Here is a 24,304-nt window from a genome sequence, read left to right as displayed (position 1 = left end):
GGGTGGTCCGCCTGTGTGGTACTTGGTTCAGTAAGCCCTATTTACTGAACCAAGTGGGAGAGAGCCAGGGGCAAGTTATGTTACAGGTCTGGGGACATAGTCTTAAAGGGGCATTGTTCAGCAAAGTCACAATATGTCCCCAGACGGTTCTTAAAGGGCCATACACACCCAATAAAAGTTAATACATTTTCAGGGGCACAATCTTCCAGGGGCCATAGTCATGAGGAAGGAGGCTGGCAAATAGGCTTCTCCACAATCCAGGGAAGCAGGGCAATTTTCCATTTAAAGGGCCAGTTACAAATAGCGATTTGTAACACATCTCCCCTTTGGGGGGAAGACTAACCAGGCACCTGACCTTCTGTCGGTCAGTGCCTCCGTTAGTCGATCCACCAACCCACAATAACCAAATGCCAGAGTAGCCCACCCACAACAAACAGGTACAAGGGTGACCCACCCACAAGACACAATTACTGCACCTGGGTATTTTGCTGTGGTGATGTGGTAACATGCTGTGGGGACTTGCGGGAGGGCAGAGGCCGACTGCACTCTGCCCAGCTGCCAGCTCTTCTGCTGGGATAGCCTGCAGGACATCAGGCTCTGGACCAGGGACAAAGGTAGGGCAGAGGCCGACTGCACTCTGCCCAGCTGCCAGCTCTTCTGCTGGGGTAGCCTGCGGGACATCAGGCTCTGGACCAGGGACAAAGGTAGGGCAGAGGCCGACTGCACTCTGCCCAGCTGCCAGCTCGTCTGCTGGGGTACTGAGACCATAGTCCGGCTCTGTAGCCAAGGGAACATGGACGTCAGTAGGGGTTAACATCGCCTCTGTTAACCCTGGTGCCACGCTAGGAGTTAGCTGGGGAGGGGAATTTGTACTTACCCCCTCCTCCTGTTGTCCCGGTGAGAGCAGTTGGGGATCTGGACAGGTTGTCCAGCATCCCTGTAGGTCAGGCACAGAGACCACGGTCCCATCTGCGCCGTCTGGGGGATTGGTGTCTCCCCTTGTTAGGGTAAGCTGCCGCTGGGGAGAGGGGGTGCTGTGCTCCTTTCCCGGAAACACAGGCTGCCGCTGGAGAGGGAGACCACCTGTCTCCACTCCCGTAACATTGTCCTGTTGCTGTAGAGAGGGACCAACTGTCTCTGCTCTCTGTAGGACACACTGCTGCTGGGGGGGAAGGTTGACACCTTCGGCCCCCTGGGGTACACACTGCCGCTGGAGAGGGAGACCGCCTGTCTCCACTCCCTTACCATTGTCCTGTTGCTGTAGAGAGGGACCAACTGTCTCTGCTCTCTGTAGGACACACTGCTGCTGGGGGGGAAGGACGGCACCTTCGGCCCCCTGTGGTACACACTGCCGCTGGGGAGGAAGGACGACACCTTCGGCTCCCTGACACTCACTCTGGGGTTGGGGATCTTCCCAGTAAACCTCTACGATATCCTTCCAGCTGAAGGGCTCTAGACCTGGTTCTGCTTGTCGGGTAGGTTGGGGCTGCACGGAGCTGAGCAGGTGTAGGTAGTCTTGCTCCAGCTCCCACTCCCTTGTTACCAGGTGGGTCATGTCTTTTCTCACCTCGTGTTCATCAGCCCAGACATACATGCCCATCCGGTAGTCGTAGATGTCCCAAAACCTAAACTCCTCTGTGCTGCCGAAATCAAGCTCCTCTGCCATGGCATCCTGAAGTAGGCCAGGACCATCATAATCATCCCCCTCCGGTAAGTCGTGCTCGGCTGTCCAGGGAGTAAGTCGGATGGTATGCCACCAGAGGGCCTGGTATGCGTTGTCTAGCCCGATCTCTCGCCATACCAGGGTCTCAAGTCTTGCCACCCACTCATCTAGGGGTTGCTCTCCCAATAGACCCATTCGCATTGCCACATGCTTCTGTAGCCGCTGCTCATCACTGGGGAGCCTCTCACCTCGCCGCCACTGGGCATCTTCCAGGGCATCATACCAGAGTTCCCTTCTGGCTGCATCCCTGTAATCTGCGGCCTCCTTCTCCTCCTCATCATGGAACGCTGTCCGCAAACCAGCTGATTCCATCCTGTTGTAGCCAGGGGCGCTGCCCAATGGCTAGCCAAACGTTACCAGTGTCTCTGAGCTGCTTCTCCTCGCACTAGGACGCCATCCCACCGCTGCCACCAATGTAACGGAGCTCCGTGTACTCCGACCGAGTACCCTCCGTTAGTGGATGCTCCTAGCGCTCTCAGAGGACTCCAAGCACTGCAGACGACACCACAACCACCGCAGGCTCCACAACCGCCGTAGCTTAACTGGAGCCGCGCCGTCTTCCTTCCACCCTGGATCGGCTTCTGTCCTCCAGGACCGTGTGGGGAAGACCTCTCCTCCAGGAGAGCGTATCCGGAACAAGCTCTTACAAGAACTAAGTGATTAAGAGCTCAGGGGAATATGCAGAGCATAGCAATCCCCAGTGTGATATAACAGTTCCCTCCAATAACGAGACAAGGCTACGTATTGAGGGTCAGAAGAGGTCTGAGATGCTGGAACACCCAGCCTGGCTTTTATTGAGGTTACATGCAAATAGGACACTCCCAGGGGGAGGCATAAAATCACCAATCACACATCTGGTGCAGCCCACACATTTCCTCCCCTCAGATAAACAGTTAAACCAATTATTACATACAATAAAAATACAGTTTTTACACACACACTGTAACTTTAAAACCATGCATTCAATTTCAATAAAAGAAAATAATTTCAATAAAAAAAATTTGCATATTCAGACTCAGCATACATCAAACATAAACACTTCCAAAAATCAGCCAAATACCTCCAGTGGATCAAAAGTTAGCTGGAAGTCCTTTATGACCGACCGCAAGCACAATTTCCTGCCCAAAACAGTTCCATAGATTTGGGCTGTGCGGCCGGTCAATTTCATGCCGAAAAACTACTAAGTCCCATTTCGAACGGGACTTAGTCTCTGGAGCTGCAAGTTCAGTATGGGAGAAGGTAAGGGTCAGCGGTGTTCGGCAAAATGTGTAGCCGATTTTGGTTCCACAGAATCTTTAGCATACACCGCTGACCGCATTCGAATTACTAAAATGGCCGCCGCCACGTGTTCGGCTGCCGAATGGCGGCCACCCAGCGCTCGGCAATTAACCTGCAGTAACCTCACAGCCTGGGAGGTAAATTGCCTGCACACTTTAACTTCTGGGTGGTCCGCCTGTGTGGTACTTGGTTCAGTAAGCCTTATTTACTGAACCAAGTGGGAGAGAGCCAGGGGCAAGTTATTTTACAGGTCTGGGGACATAGTCTTAAAGGGACATTGTTCAGCAAAGTCACAATATGTCCCCAGACGGTTCTTAAAGGGCCATACACACCCAATAAAAGTTAATACATTTTCAGGGGCACAATCTTCCAGGGGCCATAGTCATGAGGAAGGAGGCTGGCAAATAGGCTTCTCCACAATCCAGGGAAGCAGGGCAATTTTCCATTTAAAGGGCCAGTTACAAATAGCGATTTGTAACAAACCACATGACACGATATGACGGGACACTACAGAGATACTAAAGAGCCCCAAGAGCCGCAACTAAAACCCGGTCCCAGGCCCGAGCCCAAGCCCGTGCACCTTATGCAAGCGAAACGCAGCCAAATAAAATAGCTAAACCGAGCCCAGAAGGGCGCCAACGACCACGCAAATGGAGGAAAGAAATTTCTCCACTTCCCCGAGTGTGGAATACCCACACGAGATCTCCAAAGGAGATACCATGTACATAGTTATCCCACCTCCCCTGTGTCACTCACCCTTAACCCCACCAAGACCACGATCGCTCAAATTCCTAAATATAACATACACAATACGCAACTCTCACCAATATCAACTACCCGATAGAGGCGATGGCCCCAAGCTCTGCTACCACAATCTAAGTGGCCTACCAAGGGACACATATAAAACACATAAGAGGCAGAGGGACAATACTCCCCGCAAGATAAAAAACGAAACAATGCAAATCAGGGCATATCGCCCAAACACAGACGCAACCTTTTAAAATCCAATAAGTAAAGTATGAAAATACAAACCATAAATGCTCGTGGCCTTAACACGCCACACAAAAGGAGGCTTCTCCTTGAAGAGGCGACTCGAGCAAAAGTGGATGTACTTTGCGTACAAGAGACGCATTTTGTCCACAACAGGGTCCCTGCCTTCGCCAGCAGAGACTACCCTGTACAATACCACTCAACTTATTCCACAAAATCGCGAGGGGTCTCCATTCTTATTCACAAATCAGTATCATTCGAACTTCTAACCCTAAAAAAAGATGCACAAGGCAGATACCTGATATTAGGCTGCACACTAAACAACTCATTGTACACTCTGGTGAGTGTATATGGACCCAACACTAATCAAATAAATTTTCTGAATAAGGTCCTCAACAAAATTCACACTACCCAAAAACAGTCCATAATCCTGTGTGGAGACCTGAATCACGTACTGCAACCTAAACTTGATACTACATTAACAGACAAATCACCCAGACTCAAACACTTACGTAAACAAGCGACAGAGATTATGAAAATACTGACGGACCATGATCTATATGACACATGGAGGTCCCAATACCCCAATGGTCGAGAATACTCGTTCTACTCCCCGGTACATGGCACGTACACGAGAATAGATTATATATTTACATCTGGGAACCTGCTTCCACACGTAGAACACAGTAGGATAGGGAATATTGTATGGTCTGACCATGCCCCGGTGCATCTAACCCTAAGGGATGCTTTCAACTTCCGTGGGACTACACAATGGCGTCTGAATGACACCCTACTATATGATCAGGAGTTCTGCTCCAAACTCACAGACGAACTAACATCATACTTCAGCACTAATGACACACCTGACACCTCCCCTGCTACTCTATGGCAGGCCCACAAGGCGGTCATAAGGGGCATTCTCATAAGCCAATCATCATACCTACACCGACGATCAAAAACAGAGTACATGGAGCTTCTGCGAGCACTGAGGGACACGACTGCTGCACATACGCAAAACCCATCCCCATCCTCGCAACTCCGCATTGACCAACTGAGACAGAAACTGAATGACATACAATTACGCAACACAGCACTTCTGTCACATAGGTTAAAATTGAATACATACACCCAAGGTAACAAAGCAGGGAAAACACTGGCAGCGCTTCTGAAGCACAAAAGACAAAATGCAAAAATACCATATCTTATTAACTCGCAAGGGAATAAAGTGCATAACCCTCAGACTATAAATGACATGATGGCGGAGTACTATGAGACTCTGTATAACCTACGGACGGACAAACAAACACACCAACCCACAAACACGGACATAGAGAAATTCTTAGCCGACATTACACTACCACAATTACCAATACAATCCCAAAAACTGCTGGAGGACCACATTACCCAAACGGAAATTGCAGACACGATTAAAGCCCTCCCAAAGGGGAAATCACCTGGCCCGGACGGGTTCACAAATATCTACTACAAAACCTTTGCACATATTTTGATCCCCACATTAGAAAAACTATACAATGACATTATCACCACAGGAACTATTCCGAGAGAAATGTTACTAGCTCACATAACCACCTTACCAAAGCCAGGGAAACCCCCACACAAATGCCAAAACCTACGCCCCATATCACTATTAAATACTGACCTAAAAATATTATCGAAGATATACGCCAACAGACTAAGTACCATTATACCATCCCTAATCAATGCCGACCAGGTGGGCTTTGTTCGAGGCAGGCAGGGATCGGATGGAACCAGAAAATTGATCAACATCCTTCACAAGATCCAGAAAACGGGGGAACCCAGTGTGGCTCTGTCACTGGACGCGGAGAAGGCGTTTGACAGGCTACACTGGGGATACCTAAAAGCAGTTCTAAGGAAATTTGAGTTCCCAAACAGCTTCATCACACTAGTCTCAACAATCTATGACAATCCAACAGCAAAAATAGTCAACGGGGGGTTCTCCTCCAGGCCATTCCACATCTCGAATGGTTCGAGGCAGGGCTGCCCACTGTCACCCCTACTATACATTTTAGCTTTGGAACCACTAGCACAAAGTATAAGGGACTCTGATAACATACAAGGGATTCAAATAGGTGAGAGCTCGCATAAGATTACTCTGTTCGCAGACAATGTCATGCTTACCTTGGCTAAACCTGATATCTCTCTACCGGCCCTTCAATCTTTAATACAACACTTTAGCAACTGCTCATATTACAAATTAAATGTTACCAAGACGCAGGCTATGGGTCTCAACATCGCAGAGGATCAACTAGCAGTCCTACGCAGCTCACATGCATATGACTGGAAAAGCGACCACCTAACCTTCCTAGGTATCAATCTCACACCGTCCCTGCATAAACTACACAAGGCAAACTACACAAAATTATTAAAAGACATTAGATGCCAACTCCAAGGCTGGACAGGGAAATATGTCTCCTGGTTAGGTAGAATCGCGGCAGTGAAAATGATGGTTCTGCCGAAACTACAATACTTGTTTAGGACTCTTCAGGTTAGAGTGCCGATACATTTCCTTACAGAAGCCCAACGAGTCCTGAACCAATTCATTTGGGGGGGGGGGAAAGACCCAGAGTTGCGGCAAGTATACTATATAGACCCTTTAAGGCAGGGGGAATGGGAGTACCGGATGTGAGGAAATATTATACAGCAGCCATGTTAAACACACTCATATCCACCTTCCACCACAAAACACCGCAGATTTGGAGCCAAATAGAGGCGGCACACACAGATGGGACTATGCTACCCACGCTCATATGGATACCCAAACATAAACGACCTAAATACACAGACATATGCCCCACAACGGAGGCAACACTCCATGTATGGGACAACTACTATAGAAAACAATACACAGCGACACACATCTCCCAAGCTCTACAGATCCAAGCTCTCAAAATCCTGATCCCCGGATTTGATTGTGGAGTGTGGAACAGATGTGGCATCGACAACATCTCCCAACTAATGACGAAAGGCCGACTAACGGACTTTCCAACATTGGTTGAGACGTTTAATATCCCAAATAAAGCATATTTTTCATACCTGCAACTACAGTCTTGGATGCACAAACATCTGACACAGCATAAGTTACAAAACCAGGGCCATGAGCCTACTGATATGGAAAATCTATGCACTACGCGCAAACCTCCCCAACGGATGCTGTCAGTTTTATACAAGCTACTCCAGAAAGACGAGCAGGTAGAGACACTAAGCTATGTAAGAGCATGGGAAAAAGAATTAAATCACAACTTTCCAAGCGAAATATGGTCTAAGGCCCTTACTGCACACAAACACCTCACTCTGAATGCCTCCCACGTGGAAATTAGCAGGAAGGTGTTGTACCGATGGTATATGGTGCCAACCAGGCTACACAAAACAGATAAAGGCAAATCAGCTGAATGCTGGAGATGCAAAAAGGAAGCAGGAACAATGACCCACATATGGTGGTCATGTCCAGCGCTCAAATCCTTTTGGGAAGGTATATCAAAAGCCATAATGGAGGTAACAGGTACCACAATGCCTCATACACCAGAAACGTACCTACTATTAATACTGCCATCAAAAATACATAAGGCCGACAAATACCTAGCCTACCACATAGTCATAGCAGCACTCACATCAATTAGCAGAACATGGCTAAACACAAACCCACCCAGTGTTGACCAATGCATCACCTCAATAGACACCACTAAGAAATACGAAATGGCAGCACGACGATTACGAACCACAAACAAATATTGGCAAACAGCATGGGGAAAATGGGACACATGGTGCAAAGCAACCAGAGGGTGTACTCCAATGTAAGCACCAAGCCATCGCACCCACCTACATTTCCCGGAGTAGCAAACACTGAGGAAAGTGATCGACCCCTCTCCCCTTGCCCCACCTCTTCTTCCCCTCCCTTACCCCCCTTAATATGTTAAAATATGTCAATCTTTCTAATCATCAGATGGACGAGAAACGGGAACAATTGCAGTTCATGTATAACACTTTTATAGGTTCCTGAAATGTGTTTGATGACAACATGCACTGTTTATGATGTAAACTTTATTCGATGTAATTGTGCTCGTTTGTCTATTTTTGGAAATTCAATAAAATATTGAACATAAAAAAAAAAATGTTAATCCCTTATTTTAATGAAATAATGTTCATGTACCTGTTCACTTCACTGAGACTTTGATATTGTTTGTCTAGAAAGTCTATTTGGGCCTATATAATGTATTTTAGACGTTGACATTAGTGTGATTGCAGATGGTGCTTCACATTAGAGATGAGATAATATAAGAAAGCCTAACATTTATAAACAATGTTTATATTTCTAGAAAAATGCAAGTCCGCTCCTGAAGTTCAAAATGGAAAACTTAAAGGTGAACAAAACCAAGGTGGCTATGATTCAGGCTCCACTGTGGAATTTGAATGTGATCCTCAACATGTGCTCTCTGGGCCTATAAGTGTTAAATGTGAAAGGGGTCAGTGGTCTGATCTTCCGCAGTGTCTTAGTAAGTAAAATAAGAAACATGATGAACATTCTGCATTTTCCAATTCATTCCCTTCTCAAAATGGTTGTATTTTTTTCCCCAGGTATGTTTAACTTCTCCATTATTTGGCAACCTTCCTTGCTTGAAAGGATTCTGTTTATATAATTGTTGCTGAGATTAAGTGAATTCCTTTCTTTTATTTTGTAGAGCCATGCAAAATTTTCACAAAAGACCTCAATGCTAGAAATGTTGAATTTATATCACCGGAAGATGAGCACATTTATGAAAATGGTGATGAAGTAGATTTTAAGTGCAAAACTGGTTTTAAAAATATAAATTCGGGAAATCCCTTAAAGGGAGAATGCAATGATGGCAAAATGAAGTATCCAAAATGTTTTCAAGGATGTAAGTAGTATTCATATTTAAATTTTCTTTATTTTTGACTAATACAATAATGCACATAATTTACTATAGTGTGAATTGCAGGGAATTTAAAGTGAATTTGAAAGGCCAAAGTAGCTGAACTGAAAGCATAGCTGACGTTAAATGTTAAATTTACTTTGACTTTGCTTTGACTTCCCTGCAATTCTCACTTTAGTGAATAACCCTGTTAGAGCTCAGCTTATTACAACCAACATAATTTTGGCATTGTGACAAATTTACTATTTACAAACTGGTGAAACTGTGCAGCAATGCCTATTAGTTAAAGTTCCTAGCGCTCTATTGGAAACTATAAAAGGTGCAAGTCTTTTTTTTGTGTGTTTGACGATGTTGTGGCTCCAAGGACTGTAAAAATTCCCTGTTCTGGCATAAATGCTACACCTGGTGAAACAAGAAGTAAGGTCTCACTGGGGATATACTTTTAACTTAGTTTCAGAGAAACGTGCTGCTCTACCCTGTGAAAGTAATTAAAAGAGAACCTTCTTCATTGAAGCCAAGGACTTGGCTAGAAGAACAGGTACAGAGTGGATGGGTGCTGGCTACACAAATTTGGGGTTAAACCATTTGTAATCAGTTTCATCTGTTTAGGTAGGATGGTGCTCAAGACCTCAAAACATCAAAGCAACAGCATTGAGTTTGTTCCTTTAAAGAACATACATGAGTAAATTTTCTCTTTTTTTTAGAGTGTGCAAGCCAAAAAACTCTCTCTCTCTCTTGTTACATGCCTGGTCTCACAGACACCACTGTAGCGGAGCTCTCTGTACCCCGACTGGGTAACTCTGCCAAAGATCGCTTCCTAGCTGGAACCGGGGAAAACCTCAGCGCTTCTGCCCCAGTCGCCATGGCTTGACTGGGGTCCTCCTGGAGCCTCTCCATCCTGGAACAGGATAGGGGACTAGCTCTATGCCCTCCCAGGGACAGAATGACACACAGTCCTGTGAGCTCTAGTACTTACAAGGACTTTCCCCGCCGAATCCTCCATGAGCTGGAACAAGTTGCTGAGCAGTGATTAGCCTTTCCCCTCCCAGTAACTAGACGACACATAGTTCTGGGAATACAACTGGTTTAATGCATCCAAACACAGCCTTTTTTTTGTCTTCACCACAAGCCCCTCCCAGGAATCTCTGGGCTTGGGAGATAATTGTGTTAAAGACAGGTAAGTTAATTATCTCCCAGGAACAGAGAGGCAAACACAAAAACATAAAACCTAAAAATACCCCAAAACCTCATAAAAACATAAAATAAACCTACAAGTGCATCCTCAAATAGCCCTGATCTGAGTGTCCAAGTTCTCCTAATAGTGCTCAGATCCATGCAGTGTAGTGGAAACGCCACTGTGTTAAAGTTCTGACCAGCCGCACACATGGTCCTATGCCAAAATTGTCCTAGGGCGTTTAGTGCTTTTGCCGTTCAACAATCGGGGGCCCCTGCGACTGCAATACGTGGTGCTTCGCCTGACTCTCATGGTTCGTTTGTTCCCGTTAGTCTCAGGCACCTTCCCTCCAAAAAGCACTCTTCTGGTGGGTTGCAAAGTTGTTCAAAACCCTGAATCATGTTGTCCGGGAACCGCACAGTTCCATAACATTCACGGCTAAGTACCGCTGAGGCGACCGGGGACCAACAAAATCCTCATGACAAAATTAGTTCCGCCGTGGACCATTCGTGGGTTTGGTAAATGAGAACGGTCGCCAGTGAGTGTGAGAAGGGAAAGTGCCGAACCAGAGGCACCCAGGGAAAGCGGCTTGTAGCGGCTGGGCAGGGTAACTCCCGAACGGGGTCTTAGACCTGGACCATAGTTAGTGGGCAGGAGGCCGGTTTCCACACTCCTCCAGGAGTCCTTGGCAAACGTTCTTGGGAAGGAGCATTTGTCACAACCTGCATGTATTTTATTCTGCAACAACACCAGGGTTGGAGCTCCAGACAACTCCATCCTCCAAGGCATCACATACATAGCAAAATAAAATATAATTAGTCTTTAGCCCAAATAAGCTTTTAACAATATTAAATCAGTTGACAAAGAAAATGGAGGTTGTGAAATATGGAAACATGGAGGGTAAACTGCCAGCCCAAAAAATACATGGCAAGGTTCAAGGTTTGGTGTGTAGCCCAGAGTGTCACATCAATACAAATGGTTGCCACAATACTTTACAATGAAGGATTAGATTTTTGGATGACAGTTACAGGAGAAGAAGCAAAGTGGGTTACAAAGGTGCAGAAAGGGAAAGCTATTGGAGGTTGAGTAAGAGTCTAACTGAGCTGGGGAGTTCCATAGGAATGGCACAGCCTTAGAGACGTTTTGAAGATTGGCAACAGAGGTGCAAGTACGAACAGGAGATAGTCCCAGGTCTTCGGTAGAGCATAGGGGCCTGAATGGGGCATACTTGTACATTAGTGTGGATAGGTAGGTAGAAGCAATATTATATACAGATTTGTAAGCAAGCACCAGAATTTCAATTTGAACCGTAAAATGTATGGGGAGTCAGTGTAAGAGTGACAGAGTGATGAGGTACAGGAGATGCAGATGAACACTCAGACAAGCCTAGCCACCACATTAATTATAAACTGTAAGCAAACGGTAAGACCACTGAGAAGTGAATTGCAGTAGTCAAGGAGAGTGCTGATAATGGCATGGACTAACACCTTAGCGGCTTCTAGGGTTAGATGCAAGCTATGTTTTTGAGATGGACACAGCAGGATTTGGTGAGTAACTGGAAGTTAGGGGTGAGGGGTAAAGGTGAGCTTGGAGTCACATAGGAAGTGAGTCTGTGAGGGTGAGGTAATGCCATCGACTTGGACGGAGAGAGACACTGGAGTAGCAACACTCGAGGGAGGAAAGACAAGAAGTTCTGTTTTGGACAAGTTTAGTTTAAGGAAAAGAGCAGCCATCCATTTAGAAAAAGAGAGTCAGTTAGAGACACAAGTAAAGAGGGCAGCAAGATATCAGAAGAGGACAGATAGATAGATAGAAGTGATATTGGAAGCCAAAGGAGCTGATTTAGCAATGGAGGCCAAGGCCGGACTGGGAGCTAAAAGCAGCCCTGGAAAAAAATTCTATACCAGCCCAATAATGCATCGCACCAGCATAGTGTGCTGATATAGAGGGTAAAAAAATAACTTAAAATTGAAAACTATTACTCCAACGAAAGAACGCATATAGGGCTTCAAAATAAACAAAAGAGTGCCTTTATTTTAAGTAGACGTACATTTGCATGTAATCAATGTTTCAGGACAACTACTTTGGCCTATTAAGGACATTTTAGTAATGGTACTGAAATGCTGAATGTCTGCAGTTGCACAACTAAAAAAAAATGAAGTGATCTTGTTTGTTTTTAAGTTCTATGGGTGCACTCTTCACTTTGAATATGTTATTGTGCATGAGTATGCAACTAGGAACAAGACTGGGCCAATACATGCTCATTCTATATATATATATATATATATATTAATGACATTTATGTGTGTATTATGCATATATAAATGTATATTACTATATGTGTAAATATAATATGCATAATTATATGTTACTAATACACACATCAATATACATGCATACAGTTGCAAGAAAAAGTATGTGAACCCTTTGGAATGATACAAATTGCACAAATTGGTCATAAAATGTGATCTGATCATCATCTAAGTCACAACAATAGACAATCACAGTCTGCTTAAACTAATAACACACAAAGAATTAAATGTTGCCATGTTTTTATTGAACACACCATGTAAACATTCACAGTGCAGGTGGAAAAAGTATGTGAACCCCTAGACTAATGACATCTCCAAGAGCTAATTGGAGCGAGATGTCAGCCAACTGGAGTCCAATCAATGAGATGAGATTTGTCTCTTTCTCCCCTTCCAAATATAATCTGTGTCTCTTTCTAACTCCAGACTGTGTGCCTCTTTCTCTTCTCCCAGCCACTCTGTCTCTCCCAGCCCAGCGTTGCCTCCCACAAATCTTGTGTCACTTTGTTCCCCTTCCCTACTGTATGTCTCTTTGTCCTCCCAACAAACATTCTGTGTTTCTCTTTCTCCTCTCTCCTCCCTGTGTCTCTCTTCCCCATCTCCTCCCTGTGTCTGTCTTACCCCTCTGTCTCTTTGTACCCCCATCCCCTGTGTCTCTCTCTTACCCCTCTGTCTCTTTGTTCCCCCCCTTCCCTGGTATCTCTATTACCCCTCTCTTTGTCCCCCCCATCCCCTGTCTCTCTATTACCCCATCTGTGAATGTGTCCCACCTTGCCCTATGTCTCTCTATTACCCCTCTGTCTCTTTGTCGTCGTCCCCGTGTCTCTCTATTACCCCTCAGTCTCTGTGTCACCCCTCTATTTGTTTTCCCCAATTTTGGTCCCCCCTTCCCCTTCCCCTCTTCTTGTCCACCCCCCCCCCCCCCCCCCACCCTTCCCCTATTTTTCTGTGTGCCTGCTTACCTTGTCACAGGAGAACTGAGGGAGGGGGCGGAGCTAACTACCATGCTCCCTCGCGGTTCCCATAATTCCCAGCATGGACACATCATAGAGTAGTGATTACTCTATGATGTGGCTGAGCTGAGAATTATAGGAACCGCAAGGGAGCATGGTAGTTAGCTCCGCCCCCTCCCTCAGTCCTCCTGTGCTGACAGCTATGCCGCTTAGGCGGCCGCCCGGCACACTCACTGATACTGACAGCAGTACAGCTGTCAGCACAGGAGATGGGGCCGCCGGCCGCAAGGTGAGTAATCACCTCAGAGTGACATGCGGCCGCGATATTATTAAAATATAGGGAGCAGGGCTCCCTCTCTCTCTCCAGCCCCCCAGGTGCCGCGGCCCACCGGAATATTTCCCGGTATCCCGGTGGGCCAGTCCGACCCTGATGGAGGCAGTATAGATTGAGAATAGCAGGGGACCAAGGACAGAACCTTGGAGAACAGAAGGGTTGCCAGAAAAAGAAACACTGAAAAATCTCTGGGGGGAGATATGACGAGAACCAGGATACAGTATGTCCTAAAAAAAGTCATCATCTGCTCATTATCAGGTAAAATTAGGTAAATACAACCTCAAATGAGCAACAACATATGGCATATTACAACATGTTATACACTATTTTGTATATTTTGTTTTTTCAAGGTATATACACTGACTTATAAAGATATATAAAGTTAAGTGGTTTATTTTTAGAAGTGATATCACCACCAAATTTAGATTTATTGCACTTATATTTTTAATATAGCGCTCCACTGTGTATGTTTTATAGCAGAATTACAATATCTATGTTTTCCTAATTACTGATTTAACTCCAGTCAGAATCCTTTGTTTGGTGTTGCGGCTAAGTTACAAAATTAGAAAATTGAGCATTTAGATATGACTTTGCCCCATACTAAAAACAATGCATTAGGCCCTATTAAATTGATCTGCTGGTACTTATTTTTTAATTGTCTTGGTTTTGTATTGAAGCAACCTGTCGTTTAAGTCAAGAGATACTTGATGAAAAAAATGTGGAACTGCATACTAACGAAAATTATGATGTTTATTATGGAAATGGAGAAACAATTACATTCAAATGTAAGATAGGGTTTCACAGCACATCTGAACTGACTGGAAAATGTGAGAATCAGATTCTGACATATCCATCCTGCACATTCAGTAAGTAGAGTCTTCAATTTCCTTTTTTTCCATTTAAAGAAATGTTCTAAGCATAAAACATATTTTAGCTTAATTAAACTGTTTTGGTGTGTAGATAATAGCCCTGATTGCTGTAACTGCTCAGGTTAAATCCCTTTGTTTATGAAGCCTTAGCCACAATTCTCCTGGCTGTGACTCACATAGCCTCCCTACACACTTCATAAAGAAAAAGTCTAATTTTGAAACTTCCTTTATTACCCACTTTATTTAAGTTAGAATCTGATCACTGAATTACATAAATCAGTCTTCTGTTTGTGATTATAGTTCAAGTAACAGAGCAAAAAATAAGCGTCTAAAATGAACATGCTGTGCTGTAAATTTTTATTTGTAATGAGGCTGTGTGAGTCACAATGAGGGGTGTTGTGGTGAGAGCATAATTAAGCTGATTTAAACTTGCAGAGAATTGAGCGGCGAGACTGCAGGGACATGATCTATACACCATAACGGATTAATTTAGCTAATGCTGTTTTGGTGCTTCGCTTATCCCTTAAAACTTACACATGCTGTTAAAATTTACCATGTTTTATTCAGTTTCATTTATTGTTTATCTGCTAACCAAAAAGATCTTCTGAGTTGTTTTCACTCATAACGTGAAACATAGGTCATATAATTCGTGCTTTTGTATTAATTAAAATAATATTAGAAAAGCTTTCCTAGTTCATTACTGCTTTCATGTTTCTTTTCTAATCTTCCGTGAAAACTGTATTTGAAGACCTCATGTATAAAATAATGGAGGAGTCATGGTAATGACTATGGCCATTATAAAGGCAGGGCCGCCGCTTTCATTAGGCCAGTTGGGCAGTGGCCTTGGGCGCTGTGTAACACGGGGTGCCCGCAGGGGTTCTTATTCTTATCTGAACAATATACAGAGCGTGTGCCGACTCCTACTGTAACAGAGCTTCCAGGAGCGCCCTCCCCACACTACTCCTGCCCTCCTCCACTCTTATAATGAATTCTTCGCTCTATCGATATAGCCCTGCCTCTGACCGTCCACAAAATATTAATCATGCACCCTGCATATAACCCCACCTTTCACCAATCCTAAACAGTGCAGCTCCGCCCCCACCTGCTTTTACCCACTCCTCTCAAGACCTCCAGACAAAAAGCCTTGGGACTTTTGAAGAGGAGGGCAGAGCTAGTGCAGATCATTCATGTCCTGCCCTCCTGTCCTTTCCTGGTATTCTAAAGTATTCTAAATCTATGTACAGAACTCATAATACCAAAATTCAAAAATCTTCAAAAATATTCAAAGGAGTTGTGTCCATGAGACATACTCAGCGAGTGTCCAAAAAAGCGTTAAAGGAAACATATTCATTAAGTCCTTTGGGGTGTAGAGTGTCGAGTGTTTTGATCCAGTACGTCTCCCGTTGGAGCAGGATCCTGGAGCGATCACCCCCCCTAGATAGGGGGGGGATATGGTCAATGGCCATGAATTTGAGAGTGGGTAGCCGATGGTTCATCGCTAAAAAATGCTTGGCTACTGGTTTATCCGTCTTGTTGTCCCTAAACGCAGTCGTAATGCCTGACCGGTGTCCTCGCATTCTATCCCGTACGGTGAGGTCAGTTTTCCCCACGTAGTATAGTCCACATGGACAAGATATCAGATAAACTACGTGGGTGGTGAGACACGTAATATGGTGTTTGATGGAGTAGCGCTTCCCTGAATGAGGATGTGCAAATGAAGAGCCTGTGAGCATGTGGCCACATGACACACAATTGGCACACTTAAAGCATCCTGTCTTATTATGGATTTTCAATGTCTCATACTGCTCAGGGCGGTCACTTTTGACTAGAATATCCCTAAGTGTCCGGTTCCGTTTGAACGCAATACGGGGTGGATGAGAAAAGGCAGACTGTAGTGTAGGGTCAGAAGATAGTAAGTCCCATCTCTTTCGGATAGACTTTGCAATTTGGTCACTGGCCGTATGGTATAGTAGAGGTAATGTGACAATCCTTGGTTTGTTATATGGTGTCATAGGTCGTACATCTGATTTGTTGTGGATCTCCATCGCTCTGTCCAGGGAACGTTTCAGTGTTGGATGTGAATATCCCCTTTTCAAAAATGCTAGTTGCATGGCAGAGATCTGCATTCTAGTGTTGTTAGGATCAGAATTGTTCCTGAGGACTCTAAGGAACTGTGAGATCGGCAGTGATCTTTTTAGTGCTCCAGGGTGAAAGCTGGTGGCGTGTAGAAACGTATTCCGATCAGAACTTTTCTTAAATAGAGTGTAGCCAATGGATTGCTGGGAACGATAGATTTCCACATCCAGGAACTGAATCCTCTCGATGCTGCAGCAGTGGCTGAGGCGCACCGGGGAGTTGATCATATTGAGCTCCTGGATCATATTTTCAAAAGATGAAGGCGAACCTGCCCATAACATAAGGATATCATCCACATATCTCCGGTATAAAATAAGGTTGGATTGATATTTCGACAAGATGTACTTCTGTTCATATGAATACATATAGCTATTAGCGTAATTTGGAGCTATGGCCGATCCCATCGCAGTCCCCGTTTGTTGGATATAGAAAAATTTCTCAAAGCGAAAATAATTGTTGTTTAACGTAAACTCAAGACACTCCAAAAGGAATTCGATGGGGGGTCCGTTATATAGATCAGAACGACTGAGTATCTGTCTCATGGCATCCACCCCTTCAGAATGAGGTATAATCGTATATAGAGCGCTCCATACACTCATTCTCCTCACTTTCATAGCATCGAGGCGTTATGTCTGCCTCTTCATACCCCCCTTCTCTTTACACATATATCTTTGTATACATTTTATTTTCTCCACGGCTCTCCACTTGATCATCTCACCCTTTCACACCCTATTTATTTCTTGCTGTCACGTTTTTCCAGACTTTGGTGTCACTACTCTGTTCTTGGCCACCCCGCCTTTCCACACACACTCTATACACTCTAGTTCTCATTCACCAGTCTATCTATCACTTCATCGCATTACATATATCTTTATTTTCAGGCTACACACATTTCTGATCTCTCCCATTCCATTTACCGTTTCTTATTTTACACTTCATTTTCCCCGCTTGTAATCACGCTCTATATTTTTCTCCGGTATAAGATTAGCTCATGCACACACTTTACATATCTATCTAGATCCATCCAGTATTATTATCAGCAGTTTAACTCTCGATCCATATTTCTTTATTGTCATTTCACATATTTACTTATTTGGGTATTCACGGATTGGTAACCTAGGTTACCCAGATAAACCTACACGATTACTTCCGGTCGTTCTCCTGTGACGTCATCGGTCACCGACAGGATCACTCCGGCTTTACTCATTATCACACACTATCGTTCACACATGGCATGGGGATACACAGCTTTTTCAGGTTAGTGATCATGTCTTTTATTGGTTTGCCTATATATTGTCACTTTCTTCACTTGCTTTTATATCTTGATAAAGACCGTAAGGTCGAAACGTCGATTGATTTTTTCACCGAATAAACAACTTTGAACAAGACCTCTGGAGTGCTCTTTCTATGTCCTGGATATATATCTACGCTCTGCAGCACCGAGGCTTTTTTTGCAAATGAATCAACTTTAAGGTAGAGTGCCAGACTTTGAATATTTTTTTATATATATATATATATATATATATATATATGTGTGTGTATATATATATATATATATATATATGGCAGTATGTGTATGGATGTACAGTATGTAATAGACAGTATATTTATATAGATGGGTCTCTATCTACCGTTGCTTCAGTCTGTTTCTTAATATGTGACTGTCTCCCTAAATAAAGATCAAGCAGACAAACAATTGAGGGTCAATTCACTAAACAGTGATTTGCTAAGTCTCTAAAAGCTTAACCCCTTAAGGACCAAACTTCTGGAATAAAAGGGAATCATGACATGTCACACATTAACATAGGTCAAAATAGTAACATTTGAAAACTTTTTCAGCTTCGATGAGATGGAGACTTTTTTAAACTTTTTACTTTTCACTCACCATTTAATGAATAGACCCATTGACAACACATATGGGACACTCTGAAAAGGGTAAGAGACAATAACAAAAAAGAGATTGTTTAAAGTACAGTCGGCAAAGATGGACATTACAAGTGATGGAGGAAAAAATTGCCGGCTCTGAACCACTAACTTGCAACTCTGGTTCCGGGAGGCTGGGCAATGACATTTCACACATGGTGATGACATCACTTAGAATGACAGGTTTTGCCGATCCAATCGGCTTCCTCAGATCTGCTCTTTCACTGCTTACAGTGGTATTTATGTCCATTCTATGGATGGGACTCGCCAAAAACGTCAGATAATACCTCCATGTGATTGGCTATTATTATTATTATTTTATCTTTAATATAGCGCAAGCAAATTCTGTAGCGCTGTGCAATAGGTATCAAAGTAAACCTTCATTTCCATGCAATCAAAACATGCAATTAAAACATGTAGAACACAATTAGGGATATCAGAATGTCCATGCTTAAAGGAGAATGATTATGCATTGCATTTCAAAGACATATAGCACAGATAATCTAATAGGACAAATTGAAGCAACACATATTAAAATACTTATTAAGAATGCTCAAACATATATTAAAACAGACACATTATTGAGAAATGCCAATTAAAAACAAATACAAAATATATAGCAGTATCCTAAAATGACCTGACTTAATAACAAATAAGGATACAATCAAAATAAAAAAAAATGAATAAAATACATGCACCTTAAAAGGAGAGAAATGGGGAAGAAAAACATTAGATCACATAATATCATGTATATAAGCAAAAATGCACAAGAATTGTGTATAAAAAATATATCAAACGATCAAACTTTATATTTAACCTATCAGGTTTCAATGTCCTGAGCTTATGTACCAATTTCATCTCCTCTCTACCTATATTTACAATATGATCACCCCTCGCCATGGCTTTTAGTTAGTTAACTGTTCCTTCGGATTCATGTTATGATATTTCTTACAATGTGCAGGCACACTATGTTGCTCATCACACTTTAAAATATTCACATGTTCACCTATTCTTTTGTGAAATGGACATATTGTGCGGCCTACGTATTGTAGACCACATAGACAAATTTCATGATAAATTAAGTCCATAGTGAAACAGATGAAAAAAATCATTAATGTAAAATGATCTCATTATTTTTAGTTTTAAATGTATTTATACCTTTTAGAGATGTATTCTTGCTGTATCCTATATATTTGTTACAGGAATAAAAAACCTTTACTGTTAACTAAAAAAAATATTTTTTTACTTCTTATTTAGGGTGATTATGCGTTAAATTAACTTTAAAATTAGGCACACCCCTAACTGTAACAAAAGGTTAATCTGGTATGATTCCTTTTAAATCTTTGATTTTTCAAGAGGTGTCAATGTTTGTTTATTGTAGTGTATTTAATGAGCTATTACACTTATAGATAGGTGCTGCTATATTATTTAAATGTACTTTAAAAAAAAAAAAAAAAGAAATAAGCTCCATTATCACTTGGAATTTTTGTTACTAGCACGAAGAATGCATGACTATGAAATAGTCACACTGAATATATCAGAATTTTATTTCAATTGAAAAGTGGTCAAAATATATTATAAGACAAATTAGTAAATGTTTTGTCTTATGGTAAAGCCTGACGTTGACAAAACTTGACAATATGCAAAATATGGTGAAGCATACAGAGGACAGCTTCAGTTGAGTATACTGTATCTACTGCTTATTGCACCACCAGACTTCTGCATCCATAACAGGGATTTCACCCTTAGTGGTCTTGGCAAAATATACACAACATCCTATCAATATCATCCTTTTTTTTGTGTGTGCAAATGAATCCATAAAAAGTGTACTTGGTCTGAATAGCAGTTATCTCATCAATACCTGTTTTACATTATAATGAAGAGTATAGATTATCAGATCATTACCTGTCTTCTCTAACTTTTCTTCCAGGGGAATCTTCAGTATAAATTGCTGGCAGCAAATGGAAAGACAATGCAGACAAGACAACATAGAGATTTCCATACGTTTGCAAGTTTACTTCCAAAATTTTATAAGTATATATTCTGGAAAACTGATCCACTGAAAGGATGCATTGACGCATGACATATTTCTATGATTATCAATCAAAGACCTGTGCATTTTATATACTGCTGTTTAAGAATCAGTATTTAAAGAATAGGTTTTTATTTTTATTTTTTTTATCACATTTATATGTGAAATGACTGATCTATACATTTACTGTTCTTTATATACTGTTATTTCAGTTGTGTTTAGGAGCATAAAAAAATAAAAAAATAAACTGGCTTATTATATAAAAAAAAAAAAACATTGAGTTGTTTATCATTTCTTCATATTTATGTTAGATGTAAGATTTGAGGACAGAACTCCAAAGTATTATTTAAATGATCATTTATATTTTTGCTTGCACCAATACAAGATTTAAAGAAATATGTGTTTGAATACCTGAAATAGGGGGGGCGGGGCCTGACCGCCATACGGAGTGGACGTGTGTTCCATGAGCTCCTGTCCGGCGGGCGGGAAAAAGCCGAATAACGCCGGCCTCAAGGCCCAAAGAAGCACCAGGGTGCACTACCCACGTTGGGGGTGCACCACAGAAGCGAGGCATACCACCCCGACGCCCGTCGGGACCAGGGGCACTGAAAACCGGTGCGGCCTACCTGAGCTGAAACCTGGTCATAGCGTCCGTTCGCCCCGACCTCGGAGCTCCTAAGCGATGCAGCAAGCACCCTACCCCTCCCCCCCTTAGGACCGGTGGGGGTTATCCCGGTCCCCACTGGCCACTCTGAGCCCACTGACGGGCTTACTGACCGTGCAGCTTGCAGGGGTATTACCCCGACGAGACGCAGCCAAGATGGCGGCCCAGCAAAGGCCCAATTCAAACAGTACAAGCACCCGACCGCCAACGCAGGCACTGAAGGCATTTGACAGGCTGTGTACAAGCTTCTGGACGACACTGTGCAAGCGGGGAATGACTCACAATCAAGCGGTGAGAGCAGTGGCTAAGTTGATCCGCCCTGCTGCCCGGCGCCGCCACTATGATCCCCGGCCTCAGCACCCCAGAGCAGTTAACCAGCTACACAGAGGCAAGCGACAGACAAGGCGGGAAAAGGCGCCAAGAGGCTCGGGCATAAACACCCGCTCCCACGCTCCCAAACAAACCCCACACACAAGTACCTCACCGGATCCAGGCACCAGAGACCAGCACGGCACACGTCTACCCCTTATGACCACAGTCTCTAACCGGGTCGCAATTCAAGGGTCTACCCCACAGCCTACCGAAGAAGCCGAATCCCACTGCAGAGACACCCCTAAGAGAGCTTCCAATGCCAACCTCCAGGACATTCCAACGCTGGGTATAGGCTGAAACGCCTGCCACACTGCCTCACAAGGGTACTTTTATCAGTAGCCTGGACTGTTCCGAGCTCCCACAAATCCTAAGTACCCAAATTCAGAGGCCTCATCACCCAAGCAGACTATGCTTCCGTTTTTTACTTTTGCCCCCATCAGTTATGGACCTGCAAAATATGTTGAAGCCAACTCCCAGTGGTTTAACGCTTAATTAACCCCTGACATAACTTTATTTTTTGTTAAGCCTACTATACATAAGCCAGTTATTGTCCCACGGCATACCATAGTATTGTATTATAACTAAACTAGCATAGCCGAACTAGCATTGCTAAACGGTATTCACTTAATGCTACTCTGACAATATAAACGTATAGTCAAGCTTGTTATCTCTTTATATATAAGAACTGACTTAGCTAGCATATAATTTAACATATGATTTTAACTGCACTAACACAGCTAATCTAGCATTGTTAAGCATTAATTGTTTTTATTTGTCACATTTACTTCTACTCAGAAAATATAACCGTTTAGTTAAGCTGGATAAATATATAAAAACTGTGCAAATTCTCATGCCACTGCCTCACATGTACTAATCTTGAAATACGCTGTTGTGGCGTCTGTCGATACCATGTAATCATATGCACAATAAAAATAAAGAATTAATAAAAAAAAAATGGCAGAATACCTGAAATAGTACCCTGAAAGCAGTGGCATCCATGGGGCCCTGGTGCGAAAACTGATCCGTGGCGGCGCCGCAACACAGTGGGAACCTGGTCGCAGGGTGTCGACCCCTGCGGCTGCGGTATGTACGCCACTGCATGCAGATACATACACTTAAAGGACCACTATAGGCACTCAGATCTCTTCAGCTCAATGAAGTGGTCTGGGTGCTCGGTCCCTCTAGTTTTAACCCTGCAGCTGAAAACATAGCAGTTTCAGAGAAACTGCTATGTTTCACTGAGAGTTAATCCAGCCTCTAGTAGCTGTCTCACAACCGCTAGAGGCACTTCTGCAATTCTCACTGTGAAAATCACAGTGAAAAGACACTGGACGTCCATAGGAAAGCAGAAAACCAGTATACACTCAGTGTAGGAGATAGATAATAACCACCACTAGTGTGTATGTGGAGCGCTTATAATTTGTCTTACTCACCTATATGGGTTAACATACACATGTATGTGAAATGTATTCCGTGACAGTATATCTGAAACGAGTATAAATACAAAATAGTGCTAATAACGAATGTAATGGGTACAATGAGAAAGTGTTCTATATGGTCACACTCACATGTAACAGAGCCCTATAGAATAGGCTCAAATCAGGGGAGGGCTGGCAGCCTTAGGCCTGGGGGGCAAAACCAGTCAAGTGGCCCATTGCACCACCAAATCAGTTCACCATCCATGCCCACCTTTTCCTGGTTTTATAACGGATATTGATGTTATGCTAATACCCGCTCCTTAACGGCTCTGACTTTCAATGTTGTCAGAGCACAGGCTGAGAATCTCTGAGCCTGTGCTCTGACTCACTGAGTGCCGGAACCACGAGGGAGAGGATATAATCTAACTGCACCCAGGGCCGGCGCGTCCATAAGGCGGCACAGGCGGCCGCCTTAGGGCGCACCGGCTCTGGGGGCGCAAGATTTCGGTGACCGGCAGGAGGGAAGCGCTCCCTCCTGCCAGGTCACCTTCTGGACCCCACCTTCTGCCCACCTTCTGGGCAGCGTTCTAATGAGAGGCGGCGAGGGAGCTCTAACCTGTCTGCTCTGCTCCCTCGTGTGCTGTGTGCTGATATTCCGTCTCCCGGCATCAGCAGACAGCCCGCGAGGGAGCAGAGCAGACAGGTTAGAGCTCCCTCGCCGCCTCTCATTAGAACGCTGCCGCCCGCCGCACTGAAGCCCCACTGGACCCAAGGGACACATCCACACCAGCTCTCCAGGTAGGGAGGCTGGGTGGATATTATTATTAATTTGTGTGTGTCTGAAAGTGTATGTGTGAGTGTGTGTGTGTGTGTGTCTGTGAGTGTGTGTCTGAAAGTGTATGTGTGAGTGTGTGTTTGTCTGAGTGTGTGTCTGTGTATGTGTTTGTGAGTGTGTGTCTGAAAGTGTATGTGTGAGTGTGTTTGTGAGTGTATGTGTTTGTCTGTGAGTGTGAGTGTGAGTGTGTGTGTGTGTATGTGTCTGTGAGTGTGTGTATGTGTCTGTCAGTGTGTGTGTGTATGTGTCTGTCAGTGTGTGTGTATGTGTTTGTCTTTGTGTGTGTATATGTGTTTGTCTGTGTGTATGTTTTTGTCTGTGAGTGTGTGTCTGTGTATGTGTGTGTGTGTGTCTGTGTATGTG

The 24,304-nt window shown here is 43.7% G+C and overlaps 1 protein-coding gene across 1 annotated transcript in view; it reads left to right on the top strand.

Moving 5' to 3' along the window:
* Nucleotides 1-20,764, top strand: part of LOC134569205 (complement factor H-like) — a 142,550-nt gene extending 121,786 nt beyond the window's left edge. Inside the window, exons 8-12 of the mRNA XM_063428118.1 lie at nt 8,347-8,523; nt 8,710-8,907; nt 14,370-14,558; nt 20,551-20,616; nt 20,715-20,764. Coding sequence (XP_063284188.1) covers nt 8,347-8,523; nt 8,710-8,907; nt 14,370-14,558; nt 20,551-20,567 — 581 coding nt within the window. The 3' untranslated portion in view covers nt 20,568-20,616; nt 20,715-20,764. The remainder of the gene's footprint in view (nt 1-8,346; nt 8,524-8,709; nt 8,908-14,369; nt 14,559-20,550; nt 20,617-20,714) is intronic.
* The last annotated feature ends 3,540 nt before the right edge of the window (nt 20,765-24,304 follow it).

Source organism: Pelobates fuscus, chromosome 7 (genome assembly GCF_036172605.1).
Source record: "Pelobates fuscus isolate aPelFus1 chromosome 7, aPelFus1.pri, whole genome shotgun sequence".
Taxonomy (NCBI): domain Eukaryota; kingdom Metazoa; phylum Chordata; class Amphibia; order Anura; family Pelobatidae; genus Pelobates; species Pelobates fuscus.
This window is presented reverse-complemented; position numbering and strand designations above follow the sequence as displayed.